General features: G+C 36.4%; 2 protein-coding genes across 2 annotated transcripts; one reads left to right on the forward strand and one right to left on the reverse strand.

The window, feature by feature from the left end:
• Nucleotides 1-324: 324 nt before the first annotated feature.
• On the forward strand, nucleotides 325-10,577 carry LOC138310521 (uncharacterized). The gene is made up of 2 exons (XM_069251775.1): nucleotides 325-480; nucleotides 7,992-10,577. Exon 2 carries the CDS (start codon nucleotides 7,999-8,001, stop codon nucleotides 9,559-9,561), a length of 1,563 nt encoding a protein of 520 aa, XP_069107876.1. The 5' UTR covers nucleotides 325-480; nucleotides 7,992-7,998; the 3' UTR covers nucleotides 9,562-10,577.
• Nucleotides 10,578-10,703: 126 nt separating this feature from the next.
• Nucleotides 10,704-18,210, reverse strand: LOC138310522 (glutathione S-transferase theta-3-like). The gene is made up of 4 exons (XM_069251776.1): nucleotides 18,037-18,210; nucleotides 17,189-17,276; nucleotides 15,414-15,567; nucleotides 10,704-11,500 (listed from the first exon to the last, which is right to left on the reverse strand). Exons 1-4 carry the CDS (start codon nucleotides 18,146-18,148, stop codon nucleotides 11,153-11,155), a joined length of 702 nt encoding a protein of 233 aa, XP_069107877.1. The 5' UTR covers nucleotides 18,149-18,210; the 3' UTR covers nucleotides 10,704-11,152.
• Nucleotides 18,211-18,493: the final 283 nt, after the last annotated feature.

Here is an 18,493-nt window from a genome sequence, read left to right on the forward strand (position 1 = left end):
TTTCTCTATACGCAAACATAACATTTTCTGCACCATCGCTAGACGTCATATGTTAGGCCAGGCCAATAGTACATTCTCTTGGCTGTACATAGAATGTTTGTCCAGTGCAGCCAGGTTTCGAGATTTTACAGGTTTAAATTACCACAACTTAAGGAACATGCCCGTTGGTTTTTAACCTTAAGCATAATCAATCAATGCATAACTGTTTTCTGCATTACCTCGGTATCAAAACTTTAGAAAAATGTATTGAGGTGTAGTATCTGTTGTGTAGAATGCATGTTCTATAAAACACAGATTTCCACAAATCCCCATCCTTCCCTCTGATAACGTGAATTCCCAGGGAGGTTAAACTTCCTGGTTTAGTAACTGATAAAAGGTGAAATCTTAAGACACCTCAGTTTGTCGGACATGTTTTCGGTAGTGGAGACCTGTGTTGAACGTATATTGAACGAACTTGACAAAGAATACCTTGCACAACAGGTAAGTCTGATAATACCTGACATATAATGTCTCTTCCCATACAATACTTAAAATGCATCAGTTATTATTAAGGCGTAAATGCCAAGTTTGGGTTCCACGGAAATTTTAAAACAAGTGGAAATTTTAAGTTTTGATCATAGCAGCCGGATATTTTCAGGGGTTAAAACATTTTAAATTTGATTCAAAATAGGGAAAATATATTTCAAAGAAGTATTATCTTTGGAGCACAATGAGTTACCAATTGCATATTTTGCAACTAATTTTGACTGATTATTCAGGCAAGATCACTGGTCACACCGTAGTTTAATATAAAAACAATAATGGTATACAATTGCATAGCTTCTCAGCTAAGATATTCTAAGTGCAATCTTCCACGCATTGGATATACCTATCAATATTTGCATTTTTCTTTGGAAAGTTTGTGAAAATGGTAGAAACCACTTTTGTCATATATTAAAGGGGAAAAATGAAATATTCCATTACAATAGGTAACGTATACGTTCATAAAAGAGATGGGTCGTTAAAAAGAAACAATCATTTAATAAGAATGATGTTTTTACGATACCTACCAACATGTTTATTTGAAAGTTAGAAATTGATGACTAGAGTAATAAATAGTCCAAAAATTTCAGTGTCACTTTTCTCATAATGTTTATCTTTTATAACAAATTGTTAATATTATCGGATACAAATTTCGATATTCGTTTACGGGAGATAAAAAGATACATACATGTTATTGTTGTCAATATAATAAGTTCATTATATCGTAATATTATTATGCTTTAGTTCAGTATAATGTAATTGTTGATAATATGCTGTATCGTTTACAGCTGTCATTGAAACGAAGCGTTTCTACATCTTTTGAGATAAACGTTAACCTGCTGACACGGAAGTATGTACTCGATGCTATGACTACTTCCTCTTCTATTATGTATATAACTCCGGACTTTGCCCTAATTCTGTCCGTTATCTTCTTAGAGATGCAGACATGCTAGGCATTTAAAAACTATTGTAGGTCCTTCATGACACACTGTGCAAATCCTCCATTTAATATATGTAGTTCTGGCGGTCTTATCTTATTGATCGTTAGAGTAGATGATAAAACATATTCACCTTGTCAAGTTTATTCACAATATCGATAAATCTGTTAGTTTTTATTGTCTTATCTCCTATATTAGTATATAGACAGTAAAGATCTGATTAAAGTTCTTATTTTCATTTTGTTTCATTTGGAGATTTGGGTTTGGTTTGATTAGTTTAACGTCCTATTAACAGAGTCATTTACGGACGTGCCAGGTTTTTTGGTGGAGGAATGCCGGAGTACCCGGAGAAAAACACCGACTAGCTGTCAGTACATGGCAACTGTCCCATATGGGATTAAGACTCGCGAACTAGAGATGAAGGACTTGTGGAAATATGTTGGGGCATCTTAACCACTCGGCCACCGCGGCCTCTCATTTAGGGAAAGATGGGGTATATGATGAGAGTCACGTACCACGACTGGGTCACCATGACCTATATTTTAACCTGTATAAATTTAAGAAAAAGAACCTTGTCTTGCCTTATTCTTTGTTGAATGGGATGAGGTTTGTTTTAGTTGTCTTTAGTGTGACATTAAGTTCTTTATCAAATGAGACAAATAGCAAAATAACATTTATCATATAATTTATATAGATACGTATACCGGTGAATCTAACTACAGAAACTTTGTACTTATTGTGTTCACGTCAAAGAGAAAACCATTTTATAAAGAAACATTTACATTATTACACAATCAGTATTTTTACCCCGCTGGTTCTCGCATTCCAGGGGATAGTTTCAGACTTGAATAAGTAAGTTCTGGAAGTATGGATGTGAAATAGAATATCTGCAGTTTGTTTTGAAAGCATCTATCTATGCCAAAGACCGGCAGGGAAAATGCGTTGTACATGTAGTTATGTGTTTTGGCGTTTAATGACAAAACCAATACTTTTTTCTGAAACAAGATTTAGTTGTCCATGGCAGCATTGTATATAACACGTCTTTTCTTCAATTGTAAAATGTTTTTGTTTTATTCAAAAACTTCTGTTGTTACATTCATCAACATGTTTTCAGTAATATAAAAGCAGTCACTGTACATATACACTACATTCGAAAATCAATTTCTATTAACATAGTTTATACATATCAACTTTTAACGAAGTCTTTTCCATATTGTCAATATCATCAAATACCATACAGCAAAAATTTAGATGCAAAATCCAATTATTGGCTTATTTTTTCTCTTTTCTTTGCTGGATACGAATTCAAGTCGAAATCTTCAATTTTTCAGTAGAAAAATAGGTAGGTTTCTAATCTTCATGTGAAGGATTTTTTTATTTCAATTTACAATACAGGGAGTAGGACGACTGGTTCGCCCGTTGTCAGTATAATGTGACCGGTTGGGGTGTGTTGCTTGGTGTCTTCGGCGGCATGCTTCAGTGATATATCACTATAAAAAGGGCAACAGTTCCACTATACAAGAAGACACATCATGAATATACCGCAGTTTCCCAAAACATGCCACACACCGCGTGCATGGGAGGCCGTGCTTACATGACCATAGCTGTTAATAGGACGTTTATTAATCAATCAAACAAACATACATAAATAATATTCCAATGCTTAAATTAAAAAAAAATTAATGGTCCTCAAAACAATTGTCTACAATGCCAAAGACCATTATAGTCGGGTCTATAAATAACTATATATCAGAATTTTTCTTAAGTTAAAACTTAAAGGATGACTGAATGCCAACATTCCCAAAATAAGTGCATTTGTGTTTCTCTGCAATCTTAACAAAAAGTACACCTTTCTGTTTCACTCGGTTTAAATTGCATTAGTTTAGTGTTGGTATTTATTATTTTTAAATGTTTCCTTCCGTTTCCAAACAGAATGCTCATTGTTCCCTGCATGCTTCTTGGAAGGACAGATGATTTCTTAGTAATACGTCTAGAGGCCAGATTCCTACTTTTTAATATAATCCACCAGTCCATCTGTACTTATATTTAATTTTTACGTCAATTTGAAAACCTTTTTCCCTTCTTATAGTGCTATATCACTGAAGCATGCCGCCGAAGACACCAAGCAACATACCCAATCCTGGTCACATTATACTGACAACGGGCAAACCAGTCATGACAGCTTGAGAAAATATACACCGAGCTTAGTAATGTTTGAAAATCAGCTTGATTCAATTGTAATTTACGGAGTTATTGACCTTTGCAATTTTAATTATAACTAACATTTGGAATGTATTGAATAAGTTTGAAAATAAGCATGATTTGACTGTAACTTATTTACGAAGTGATAACCCATTGCAATAATAATTATTGAATCTTGTGAACACGGTAATTCAATAAATATTCACCAAACTTTGTATGTAGACCTATTAAATGTGTGTTCCTATTTCGTGAACAAAAGGCATAAGTTGGCTAAAAATTATGTAATTAATTTGTATCAAATATAAGTTGACTATTATAGCCCATGGGCCTCTTGCTTTATATTTCATCCACAACTTGATAGGCAGTATTTCCCTTTGCTAATAAAGTATATTATCTTGTGTACATGAGCTATCATGCCTGCTATTGATTTACACAAAGTTTTTTATCAACAGGATCAACACGATGTGAAACTACCATCCTATCCAATAATGTTGCTCTATAATAAATATAACTACATTTGCCTCATGGTGTGATTATATTGCATCGATATGGCCTGTTAGGCTTGCTATGTTTGGAATTTTTAGGTCACCTGGGACGAAATCTCAAGTGACCTATTCTAATCGCCTTTTGTCCGTCGTCGTGCGTCATCCGTCATGCGTCGTCCGTCGTATGGCGATAAACAATTTACTTTTTCAACTTCTTCTCCAAAACTACTGAACCAAATATGTTGAAATTTTGCAGAAACCTTCCATAGCCAAAGGTCAACCAAAATTGTGAATTATATGGTCCCAGCCCCCCGGCCCTGAGGGGTGGGGCCAAAAGGAGCCAAATAGGCTAAAACTTCAAAAATCTTCTTCTGAAATTCCAGAAATGGTAGAATCAAATACTCTTCATAGATTAAAAGGTCTTAAGGTCCTTTACAAAAAATGTGAATTATACAGTATGACCCTGGGATCTCACGTTCCCCCCTAGGGAGGGGGTCAAGTTTACTGTAGTTTATATAGGGAAAAGCCTTTTTTGAGCATTATTTGGTCATTTGTCATAGGAAATAAGTCAAATATTGTCAGAATTATCAGTATGAGATGGCCATTGAATCCTATTAACAATTTTTCCACGACTGAACCCCAGGGGCCTGAGGGGTGGGTTCAAAAGGGGTCAAATAGGCTAAAACTTCAAAAATCTTCTTCTGAAATTCCAGAAATGGTAGAATCAAATACTCTTCATAGATTAAAAGGTCTTGAGGTCCTTTACAAAAATTGTGAATTATATTACCCTGGGGTCTCACGTTTCCCCCGTGGGGAGGGGGTCAAGTTTACTATAGTTTATATAGGGAAAACACATTTTTGAGCATTATTTGGTCACTTATAATAGGAAATAAGTCAAATGTTGTCAGAATTATCAGTATGAGAAGGCCATTGAATCATATTAACAATTTTTCCATGACTGACACCCAGGGGCCTGAGGGTTGGGGCCAAAAGGGGTCAAATAGACAAAATCTTCAAAAATCTTCTGAAATTCCAGAAATGGTAGAATCAAATACTCTTCATAGATTAAAAGGTCTTGAGGTCCTTTAATAAAATTATGAATTATATGACCCTGGGGTCTCACGTTCCCCCCTAGGGAGGGGGTCAAGTTTGCTATAGTTTATATAGGGAAAAGATATTTTTGAGCATTATTTGGTCATTTGTAATAGAAAATAAGTCAAATGTTGTCAGAATTATCAGTAAGAGATTGCCATTGAATCCTATTAACAATTTTTCCACGACTGACCCCCAGGGGCCTGAGGGGTGGGTCCAAAAGGGGTAAAATAGGCTAAAACTTTAAAAATCTTCTTATGAAATTCCTGAAATGGAAGAATCAAATACTCTTCATAGATTGAAAGGTCTTGAGGTCCTTACAAAAATTGTGAATTATATTACCCTGGGGTCTCGCGTTTCCCCCTGGGGAGGGGGGTCAAGTTTACTATACAGTCGAGACTGTCTTATGTGACTTTCCAAGGGACCATCACAAAAAAGTCACATAAGACAGGGAGTCACTTAAGGCAGTCCAAGTTCATCCGCAACATCACTGTACAAAAATCTGTCTTTAATTGTCTGTAAATTTATTCTTCATTATAAATATATCAATTACTTGATTTAAAAAAAAACTCAAAATTAATAATAGGCCTAGATTTTTTTAAATGATTTAAAAAAAAAATTTAATTAAAAATCATTTAGATCTAGTTATAAATTACAAGCAGGCATACATTGATCATTGATGCTTGGTTTTAAACTTTGTTCAAGAAAAAAATTCTATCTAGAGGGGGTTCAATTTTGGGTTAAAAATCTCATTTTTTTTTGCAATTAAAAAAAATTGTATTTCAGGCTTGAAAAAAAAAATACAAAAATCACACTTGTCAGAAAACAACCATTGCAAAACAATTGCAGATGTTGTGTAAATTAAAAAACATTACTGTACAGTAGAGGTACCATTTTAAAACCTGGGCTTTATTTTGATGAATTTTACAAATCTACCGTAGTCTACACTGCTACCAAATGGCGGCCATTACAGAAGCCCAAGCCGTGTGCATTTGTTTTTACTAGACTTTTTGGTGTTATGAGAAACTTTTGAAGAAAATATAGGGTTTCTGACTATGGGATGGCAGTTATAATGACTGTTTACTCATATCAAAGAACGAAATTATGTTTGTTCGTAAATGCCATGTACAAAACAAGAAGAGAGTAACCCACGCCAAGCCATAGGATGATACGGTAGGCAAAATAAAACATGCCGATTTATTTAATGTGTTCCATTATTAATTGTCAATGTTTGCCATTGTTTAGTATTGAGAGATATTTGAATGATATCTAGCCTTTTTAATAGTTTATAAGGCAAAATTTTGTGGAAAAAAAACGATCTTTCATGATCCGTCAAAACTGGTTACACAGTAATGTACTCTTATCGTAGTCAACAGTCGATGTTTAGTTCGATGTTCACACCTCTTTATCTATCATAATTATGGCCTCAGGCGAATGAAAAGTCGCTCGAAACAGACTTTTTATGATGTTTGGGTTGTAAAAACATGGTCGCTTGTCACGTAAGACAGGGAGTCGCTGGAAACAGACCCATTATATAGCAAAATACGTTGGGGGGTCTCAAGTAAGGTCACATAAGACAGGGAGTCGCTACATACAGGGGGTCGCTCAGACAGTCTCGACTGTAGTTTATATAGGGAAAACACATTTTTGAGCATTATTTTGTCATGTGTAATAGGAAATGAGTCAAACTCTGTTAGAATTATTAGCCTGAGATAGTATTTTAACATCATATCCATATTGGTCCTGGCCGACCCCCAGGGGCCAGAGGGTGGGGCCAAAATTGGTCAAAATGGCTAAAATTTCAAAAGTCTCCTTCTGAATTTACAAATTTGACGGAACCAAATACTCTTCATAGATTCGAAGGTCTTTTTAAGGCCCTTTACAAAAATTGTGAATTTCATGGCCCTGGCATCTCAAACTTTCCCCTGAATAGGGGTCAAATCTATTTTAATTGACATTGGAAAAACACATTTATGAGCATAATTTGCTTAATTTTCAATAGGTCAAACTTGGTTAGAATTATTACCCTGTGATAACATTTTAGCATCATATCCATATTGGTCCTGGCCAATCTCCAGGGGTAGAATGACTAAAATAAGAAAAAAAAATCTTCTGAATTCACAGATTTGATGGAACCAGACACTCTTCATGGAATGAAAAGTCAGTTATAAAACTACTGACTGGTTTCAAGGGCCTAATGGGACAATATATAGTGTTTTTGTGTCTTTGTTTCATTCTGTATCCGAACTGAGATGACCGCTAAGGCCCATGGGCCTCTTGTTAAGGTTTAACGTAATATAAGGATGTATGTATGTCTGTATGTAATGGGAGACAACTCGTGTAGTGTTTCCTTCATAATGGAATTCACTGACGCACCAAATTAAAAACCAAACTTTGTTAAATACCAAGTAGGAATTTGATTTATGACATGTCGCATAATCAGATGTTTTTAGATTCTCTATGTGCAATACTCGTATACAGTATATAAGGATAGTCATTTCACTACTTATCACTGCTGCCAAATAATAATGCATCATTTTATTTTTTGTTTCAGATTTCCGATGGATTCTTGGTGCAGTAATTATTTACGTCTGCTGTAAATCTTGATTTCACGGCGAGTAATTAATTATGCATGATTTTAGAATTTATTTCAGACCTCCTGAAATATTGGTGCAATAACTGTTTTAGAAGTAATTCCTCTCTTCATGACACGTACTTATTACTAATGCATGTCTCTATATTTGTGTTTCAGACATCTGATGGATTCCTGGTGCTGTAAGCTGTTTACCTCTATTATAATCCTGCCCTTCACGGCCGGTAACTACCGAACCCGGAGGAATGGGTCCCGCTATTATGACTGTGCAATCTCATTCCGTGTCCTGTTCCTCTGCTGCCTGGCTGTAGTGGCAGTGTTCAGTGCCACTAAGGATGTCCACGCCGGGGCTGATGCTCGTCTGGGGGTTGTCCTGCTAATTCTGTCCTTGCTGATAACTGGCGGCATAGTCGTCTGCCTTGTCCTGGTCTGTTTAGCCCAAACACGTGGTCTACATTCCCTTGTCACTGCCAGGAGCCCAACTAGTACGTCACGGCTACAGGTCGGATTTCTGTGGATTTTTGGCCTTGGTGCGAGCTTGTTCGCCGCATTCCTAATGGCAAAGATGGTTGAGTGTTCCTTACATGTCATTGGGGATCTATATTGGAACACTATTATATGTTTTAACGCGGCATTGATCGTCTGCTTCCTCTCTGAACTCATCTTTATCACATACTTTTCGACGTTCAAGCTAAAGCATTCTACATTTGTGAACTACTCCATACTGACTGTGTTAGCTTCGAATATTTGCATGCAGCTGTACGTTTCGATAATCGGCGATTCATTTGAAACTTTTATAAAAATCAATCATGACTTGGATTCTAGTGAATGTCTCAGTAACAACAGTACACTGTCTGCCATGATACAGAAGTCTAGATCTATGCTAGCACCTATGTTTACAGAATTTGTCCTGTTATCTAGCACAGTCATTGTCGAAATATGGTCACCCTCCTCTAACCGATCCAACAATGAGCACATACACTCTGACATGAACAACTTTGACGAATCTGAGCGAACAGGTCTCCTGCCGTATCGATCCACAAACAGTGGTCTGTATGCCGAAAATGAAAGAAAATTATACAGACTGCTAACTTGTATTGCTAGCCTGATAACAGGGTTCGGGCTGGTGATAGTGTATGTTGCCATTTCGATGAACATAGGAAACGTTCAAGCCATCCAGTTCATTGCAGAAATGTATGAGTTGGTTTTGAAGTTGCTAATGACAGTCGTTAACTTCGTTGGTTTCTATTGTTTGGTGAACTACTGCACCCCTGATAGTTCACCGAAACCGCTAACAGGCCGGGAAAACGTCTATCTGATGTCACTACTCGGCTTAGTGATGCTCCATATAGGGAAAGTCATAAAGGGGAACATCTCCACATCGCATATGTCCGATGTCCTCTTCTATACAAACATCATCAGTATATTCCAGGACTATCTCCAGGTCGTTTTGTTATTACATGCCAACAGATGTAATAAATCGGACCCCCGTTCAGCACTTCGTCTATTTGAATCAGTGTTGTTGTTTACGATGATAATCAACTTTACTTTGTGGATTAATGACACATTCCTCATAGCTCAGTATCCGATAACAAGGGTGCTGGAGAAAGGCGAGTTCTCGCACGGAGTATTGAAACTAGGGAGTTCAATTCTACTTCCGGTATCTGTTTTCTATCGGTTTACCTCGTTTTTAGAGTATTTCAGCACCTTTAAAAAATATTCATCGTAGGAGATAAGTCCTGTTGTATCTCTTTTTTATGCAGCCATACGAGAGAATGATGAGGGAGGATTATTTCTGAGAATAGACGTATATGAAAAATTGCAATAATGTATTGGCTTTTAAATACTGGCGTCAATAATATGATTAAATGTTAGTAGAGTACTACATTCTTTTCTTTACTGTGAAGTATTTTGTACAAGATACTTCTTTACTGTGAAGTATTTTGTACAAGAGTTGTAAACTATTAAAATGCACGAAGTGAATAGACAGATCTTAGTTTTAATCAGATTGGAGTTGTAACAGACGGACTACCACATACCAACATGGCCTTTACAAGAAAATGCCAATTTCTAACTATAATGGGCTTTTAAAATCGCCTTTCTTTCTACATGGTTCATCAGCAACTCTATACGAAACCAGTTTTCATTATCGGTAGTTTTAAGGAAGCAAAGGAACCTTCCTTAAATGACCTTAACTAACCAATCAACCAAAATCGTTATTGCACTAAAAATTCATTTCAATGTTCCGAATACGACATGGGTGATAATGTCACCCGTACGCTTCCAGTAGTGTCTAGTAATGTTTATCGCATGTATAGTACCACCTGACAGACAGCCATCATTGACCTTTTGGCCATTGTATTTCCTCCCTTTCCTTCCGCCACAATGTTTTGAGATTTTCTCAGAAACTATACTTGGCAGGTCATTACGAAATTTGATAGGCATACTCCATAGAGGGTTGGATTGGTTTTTGGTTTGAACATTGCCGACAGAACCTTTGGTTAACTGCTGTATATAGGGAATAGGGAGACTGAACAACATGATCAGCTCTTCAACGAAATCATTTCCATGCCGATGGTTACAAAATGGAGGTCAAAGTATATAGTGTTCCCAAACGTCAGGTACTTTGCGTCAAAGCTGTCTAATACATTACTTTAATGAAGTTGTACTTCTACTATGTTTGACTTATCTCCCGGGAGATGATCTTTATCTCGCAAAGAATGTAGATGTCAATTAACATTCCTGATAAGAGACCGATATGATATTATCAGTTTATCAATTTTTGAATATACACTCCATACATGGGAGGTCGTCCTTACATGACCATGGCTGTTACTAGGAAGTTAAAATAATCAAACAAACAATATAATATATACCACAACGATTTTTCAGAAGTATCGTTTTCTTTATTTTAACGTCCTAACAACTGCTGCTTTGTGTCAAGACGATTCATTCGGTATAGAGGAAATAGGTGTTGCGTAACTCGTCAAGTTACTGGATATAACGCGCTACATTGAATATGTCTGTCCCGTTGCGTTCATACCACCTTTAACGCAATTAAAACACTGTTCAATCTCTATTTGCACCGTATGATATGGATTACAAAAACACTCTTCCATCTATGCATATTGCAGAGTTATCACCCTTGCGGGTAGGTATCTATTGTCACGTCATTATTAAGTGAGTGAAATTCACATGTTTTTCTCTGAAAAGTATGACGTTACACTCGAAAACATATGTTACAATCATTACCAACCCACAAGGTCAGATGTTATATGCAAATACGGAATATTTAAATACGAATGATGTTAACATAAAAATTATTCTTTCTGTTGCGGTTTTGCTGTTTTCAAGAAATGGTCTCTAGTTTTGTACACCTTGACATTTGCCTCCTCAAAATATGGAGCCAGTTCCTGTTTTACTCGCCCCATCCAGTCATTCACGTTAGGGTTAGATTCCATGAAGTGTTCCTCGCAGCAAGCGTAGAGCTGCATCATCTCGCATATCCCAACGATATCTGCTATAGAGATGGAGTCGCCGGCCAAGAACTGTCGCTTTTCTCTCAGGAAATACTCATCTATGGTCTTTATAACACCACCAACAGCGTTCCTGTATCTCTCAACTTTGGTCCAATTAATTGGTTTGTTCATCATTGTCGGTAGAAGTTCCTAAAAGGGTAAACCATTAATGGGATATTGTTGTTTTGTTTTTGTTAATCTGATTAAAATGCAGATCCTTATTATCACTACGTTTGATAAGAGAATCTGAGAACATCCCATTAGGGGTCATGTCCAGATGGCCTTTTAAAATGGTCAATCAAATTGCTGCTGGGAAACTTTTGACAGTGAATTTCAGGGGACGACAGAGTTTGAAAATCTGTCAGAATTGTTTCCGTGTACGTAGTCATCTCGCCTAAAGTGCCCAACAATCGTATATGGATGTTAGGGCGAAGTAGCGTTGAAAATTGATATAGCAACGTGTAGAAAGTGCATTTGATCTGAAGTACAGGTGGTATAAAGGTAATCTGAACACGACCCCTCATGGGATGTTCTCAGATCCTTAATTGAAAGGCGTGGTTAAAAGTATCTGTATTTCAATTAGATTGTAGACTGAGATAGTATTTTAAAATCAAATACATATTGGTACTGTCCGACCCACAGGGGCGGGGCTAAAAGGGGTCAAATTGACAAAATATTTTTTTCTGAATTTATCATTTGATGGAACCAGCTACTCTTAGGTTAAAAGGTCGGAACCAAATATTCTTCATAGGGAAAAGGTCTTAAGGCCCTTTACAAAAAAAAATGAATTTCATAGCCCTGAAATCACTGACTGATTTCAAGGGCCTGACGGTCCAATATATAGTGTTTATATGTCTTTGTGTCATTTTGAAATGTTCTGAAATAGAGTTGGGATAAGGAAAGTATTCGCCGCAGTACTTTTTAGTGCTTTTTAGAGCTTTGGGAATCGAAATGGTTAGACTGATTTTCGAGTGTGCACGATCAATTTTAATGTTGATATAATTTGTTTTAGTAGTGTACAAAATTATTCAGATAACAGGGAATGATATAAATTTAAGATGCCCTACCACCGACAGAGCATACACGATACTCAGCATTTGAACAATAATTGATGTTTAAAAATGCTCCACCGCCGACAGAGCATAAATGATATTCATCATTTGAACAATAATTGGTGTTTTATCGTGTATATATATGTCTAATTAACACCCAAAAAATAATAAAAAATAATTTATTTTCCTTTGGTGCATGCGCAATCAGTACATCATTCCATATAGGATATAGTGCCACGGAATTTTTTCGGGATGCAATTAATTATTTTTCATATTTTTAACTTGAAGTAAAATTAGAAGCTCAAACTTTTCAACGGTGGTAATGATGTAAAATTAAGTAACTTTTGTAACTGAAGAAAAATACTAAATCGCCTGCTCCTGTTTTGATAGTGAAAAAATACCATTTGTCAGCGGTGGAGCATCTTTAATCGTGTATATTGATGTCTTATTATTACAAAAAAAAATGTTAAATAATTTATTTTGCTTTTGGTACATGTGCAATCAGTACGTTATTACATATAGGACAAAAGCCAAGGGATTTTTCCGGGACACAATGAATAGTTTTTAATACATTTATCTCAAAGTAAAATTACAAGCTCAAACTTTTCAATGGTGGTAATGGTGTAAAGTAAGGAACTTTTGTAGCCGAAGAAAAATAATGATTCGTCTGTTCCTGTTTTTGATAGAGAAAAATACTATTTGTCAGCGGTGTAGCATCTTTAACGGATTTCATTTTTAGGTCACCTGAGACGAAGTCTCAAGTGACCTATTCTAATCGCCTTTTGTCCTGCGTCGTGCGTCGTCCGTCTTATGTCCGTAAACAATTTACATTTTCGACTTCTTCTCCAAAACTGCTGAAGCAATTTCAATGAAATTTTGCACAAACCTTCTAAGGCATAAGACCAATCAAAATTGTGAATTATATGGTCCCCACCCCCCAGGGGGCTGTGGGAGGGGCCAAAAGGGGTAAAATTGAGTAAAACTTCAAAAATCTTCTTCTCTACTCACAGATGTGGTAGAATCAAATACTCTTCATAGATAGAAAGGTCTTAAGGTCCTTTACAAAAATTGTGAATTATATGACCCTGGGGTCTCTAGTTTCCCCCTGGGAAGGGGGTTAAGTTTACTATACTTTATATTGAGAAAACACATTTTTGCGCATTATTTGGTCATTTGTTATAGGAAATGAGTCAAATGTCAGAATTATCAGTATGAGATGGCCATTAATCCTATTAACAGATTTTCTATGACTGACCCCCAGGGGCCTTAGGGGCAGGGTCAAAAGGGGTCAAATAGGCTAAAACTTCAAAAATCTTCTTCTGAAATTCTGGAAATGGTAGAATCAAATACTTTTCATAAATAGAAAGGTCTTAAGGTCCTTTACAAAAATTGTGAATTATATGACCCTGGGGTCTCACGTTTCCCCCTGGGGAGTGGGTCAAGTTTACTATAGTTTATATAGGGAAAACACATTTATGAGCATTTTTTGCTCAATTTTCATTGGAAACGAGTCAAACTTGGTTAGAATTATTAGCCTGAGATAGCATTTTAATATCATATCCACATTGGTTCTGGCCGACCCCCTGGGGGCAGAGGGGCGGGGCTAAAAAAGGGTCAAATAGGCTAAAACTTCAAAAATCTTCTTCTGAAATTCTGGAAATGGTAGAAACAAATACTTTTCATAAATAGAAAGGTCTTAAGGTCATTTACAAAAATTGTGAATTATATGACCCTGGGGTCTCACGTTTCCCCCTGGGGAGGGGGTCAAGTTTACTATAGTTTATATAGGGAAAACACATTTATGAGCATTTTTTGCTCAATTTTCATTGGAAACGAGTCAAACTTGGTTAGAATTATTAGCCTGAGATAGCATTTTAATATCATATCCATATTGGTCCAGGCCGACCCCCTGGGGGCAGAGGGGCGGGGCCAAAAAAGGTCAAATAGGCTAAAACTTCAAAAATATTCTTTTAAAATTCTGGAAATGGTATAATCAAATACACTTTATAGATATGAAAAGGTCTTTAAAGTTTGTTTATAAAAATTGTAAATTATATGACCCTGGGGTCTCACGTTACCCCCTGGGGAGGGGTCAAGTTTACTTTAGTTTATTTAGGAAAAACATATTTGTGAACATTATTTGCCCAATTTTCGTAGGAAATTAGTCAAACTTGATTAGAATTATTAGCCTAAGATATAGCATTTTAACATCCATATCCGTCCTCGATGACCCCCTGGGGGACCAGAGGGGCAGGACCAAACAGGGTCAAATTGATTAAAATTTCAAAAAATATCTCTAAGTTCACAGGTTTGATGGAAGCAAATACTCTTCATAGTCTAAAAAGGTCAAATTTATAAATCACTGGCCAACTTCAAGGCCCAGCATATAGTGTTTATATGTCTTTAATTTGTTTCATTATATATCACATATTATTATATATAACTCAGGTGACCGTTAAGGCCCATGGGCCTCTTGTTTCTTATTTCAAAAGATGATATACCTAACTCATTACTGATAAGTAGGATTACACCATACATTTATAAAACTCGGGGAAGAGAATAAATGTGTATGTATATGAATAGAGGGTTCACAAACTACCGTTTAGCGGGATATTTTCACGGTCGTAATATTTGTCGAATAGGAATGATAAAATGGGCTTCCAGTTTAAACATATGAGAAATAAAAAGGTGATAAAGACATAACGTTACATGATACAAAGATTATTCATAGTTCCTATTTATGACCTTTCACACACTTCCTGCCGTATCATAATGGGTGATTCATATAGTATTAAACTAGCAAAAACCTGAGGAAAATTCCGATTCAGCTCAATTTTGCGGCGTTATTTTTTGATGTTTTGATGAATAAGAACTAAAAATAAAATACCTTTCTACATTATGAGGCACAAAGATATTTGAATAATGACGTTAACTATTTAGATATTAAATCGCTTAATATAATTAATTTCCTTGACAATTATTTATCATTAACTGAAATTAAAACTACTCACAAGGTTTTGAAACAACATTGCCATATTATTTCGAGTGTTGGCGTGTTGAAAGCTGAGGTACTCGTCTATCCTGGCCTGGGCCCTGAGGTCAGTTCGTGGATACCAGTGGTCAGCCACGTTGTATTTTAGTGCCAGGTACTTCATGATGGCCACGCTGACGGGGAATAAATACAATATTGTCATCTTACTTTTCCCCGTAATCTGTACTTGTTTCCAGATCCCGTCTATCGTTCTGACCAACTTTGTTAATTACTAAGGACCTACATCAGTTTTGATCTTTATAAATAAGATGATTATAATAAAAGTGTCACAAACCACCTTTTCTGTTGATGAGGATAATGTTTGTTTTATTTATCTTATTCCTCTAACGAGAAAAATTGAACTGGGAAAAACATATTTATTTAACATACGCAATGGTTACATTTAAGATTTGTAGTATAACACAATGGTTACATTTCAGATTTGAATTTACTACAAAGAGTTTGTGAAAAGAAAGAACGTCAATACGGAGTTTTAACTATAGTCGACAATGAGGAAAATGAATGTGCGAAAATCGTTGAATATTTGCAATGGGTGTCTTACTTAAACTTTAAGAACTTCTCGTTTATCCGAGAGTACTAATTCAAGTAATATATGCCGCGAAAATTTTTACATGTTATTTTCCCTTCATTAATCTAATGAAATCCATAAAGTTTGATGATTTAAGCTGTGAAAATCATTCAAATGGCTTCAGATGCCATTAAACGTTATAGTTACAATATGAAAATTATGAACTGTAAAATTAGTCGTTTGTATGCCTTATGTATGTTTAGATTGAAACACACGAGCAGAAATCACTTTTCAATTACATTGTAAAATTGTTAGTAGCAATCGTAGACCAACATTTGGCTTGATTTTCTGATCGTAATAACTATGTACTCATTTCTCTTCACTATAGACGTAATGAAAATTATTTTTGGGTGTACTGCCAAAGTCATTTGAGCTCTCATTTGTACTTGTAAAATTAAAACTTAAAGGTACTGTAATTCTCAAAATATCGGTAACTTTTCACGATGAATAAGATATTAAAAGCTCATCTTGATTTGTGAATAAGAAAAATACGGAGTATAACTTTAAATGTAAAAGTATGTGTCATACTTATGTGGGAAAAATACAATTTTACATGATTTACGACACCCCAAAACCGTTTCAAACTACAAAATGTACCTATAATGAATAATCATTTATGCTTCAGTCACAACCCCTTCCGATTAGGCTTAGGATGTACTCCCGACATGATTTTGAGCCATTTTAGCCCGGTTCCCGGCAGGACACTAGACCTGGCCCGCCGGTAGCCGGGGCTCTCAAACAGCATCGGGGAGGTGGCCGAAGATTTTTAGCTCGAATTTAAAATCTCTCCGGTGCCCCGTAGATTTCCATAACCGGCCACATATCCTTTACACATCGTTTAAGTATCGTCTGATATCCGGTCGGGAATCGAGTGGCAATTACACCACCTGACATCGGCCGGGCCTGATACAACTATCGTTCATTATCCGTAAGATATTCGTACGGTGTCCGTAGGATAGGCCGTTAATCGCTCGGACATCTTATGATAATCGGTTGATTAGTATTAGATGCTCGGTCGGTATTCACTGCTTTGTTGACCCCTAAAAAGGGGGTATTATATAATGACGTGTGACACATCTTTTACCGGTATTATCCGATGTCGGGAAAATGTCAGGAATTACGTATTTACGATGTTACAATGAATAACGTTATAATAAAGTATATACCATTCGGTGAGAATAAAGCCGCCATCATCTATCACTGGAAGCCTACCAATAGGACTGACCTTCCTAAACTCCTCATCGTAATTTTCTCCTGTCAAACAGAAAACGCGTTTTACACAAAGCATAAGCACACATTCAGTAACATATTCATGATCACTCTGTATATCTGTATTTGGCAATAAGTGCGTGTTATATAAATAATAAGGTACCAGTAGGACTTAAAATTCCATCAATTTCCCATTTAATCGGATTTACCAACTTAATCGGCTTCGTTCATTGAAAAGCCTTGACACAAAATTAGATGTATGGGCAGTTCGTTTATGAAGTAACGGTTCTATATTAGGTCGATCGCCGAAGACTGCTAGAGCTCTCCGGAAAGTGTCTGGAGGGTCTAGGGTTCTAATGTTTGGAGGGTCCCGGGTTCCAGTGTTTGGAGGGTCCCGGGTTCTAGTGCCTGAAGGCGGTTCTAGTATCTTGAGGGTCCCTGGTCAAGTATCTGTATGGTCCCGGGTTCTGGTGTCTGAAGGGTCCCGGGTTTTAGTATCTGTAGGGTCCCGGGTTCTAGTACCTGGAAGGTCCCGGATTCTGGTTTAGCCGTGCATTATGCGCCTTATACTATAATGATGATTTTGACACCGTCCTAAGCATTCTACTCCTGTTAAATTATATCATGTATGGCGACCCACTTATCACACAACAAAGGTAAATATCCTGAACCTTTCAGTAAGGGTTCATAATATAGGTCGCCGGCGATATAAATAAGTTCATATTATAGGTCGCATGCGATATATTTAAGTTCATAATATAGGTCGCGCACTAATTTAAATTGAAATTTAGTAAAGTATACAAACCTCTCATCAAATCCATCATCTTTGGTTGGAATGGAATATTATTTAACTTAAGGAAGATATAGAGGGCTCTGCATGGCTGTGAGAGCAGTTCACAGTAGAATACCAGTACCATGGTTAATATATAGCAGACGCCGGGCTCCAGACACGTCTATCTCAGTCAAGGGAGCTGCTCAACACGCAGGTATAGATACGAATGACTGTGAATTAAATATCCGGATATGTAAATAAACGGTCGCTTATCTGGAATGTGTCCCTTCAGATGATTACTTTATTCTAAATTCATACAGGTACGCTTACAACCAGCAGCATTAAGGATCTGCTCTGGTGAAAAGTCATGTTTATCAGGTATTCCGTAGTTTTTTTCTTACATGGATTTTTAGGTCATCTGACCATAGATCATGGTCACCTATTGTGATAGTCTTTTGTCCAGCGTCGTCTGTTAACTTTTCCTTGTGAA

This window comes from Argopecten irradians, chromosome 16 (genome assembly GCF_041381155.1).
Source record: "Argopecten irradians isolate NY chromosome 16, Ai_NY, whole genome shotgun sequence".
Classification (NCBI taxonomy): domain Eukaryota; kingdom Metazoa; phylum Mollusca; class Bivalvia; order Pectinida; family Pectinidae; genus Argopecten; species Argopecten irradians.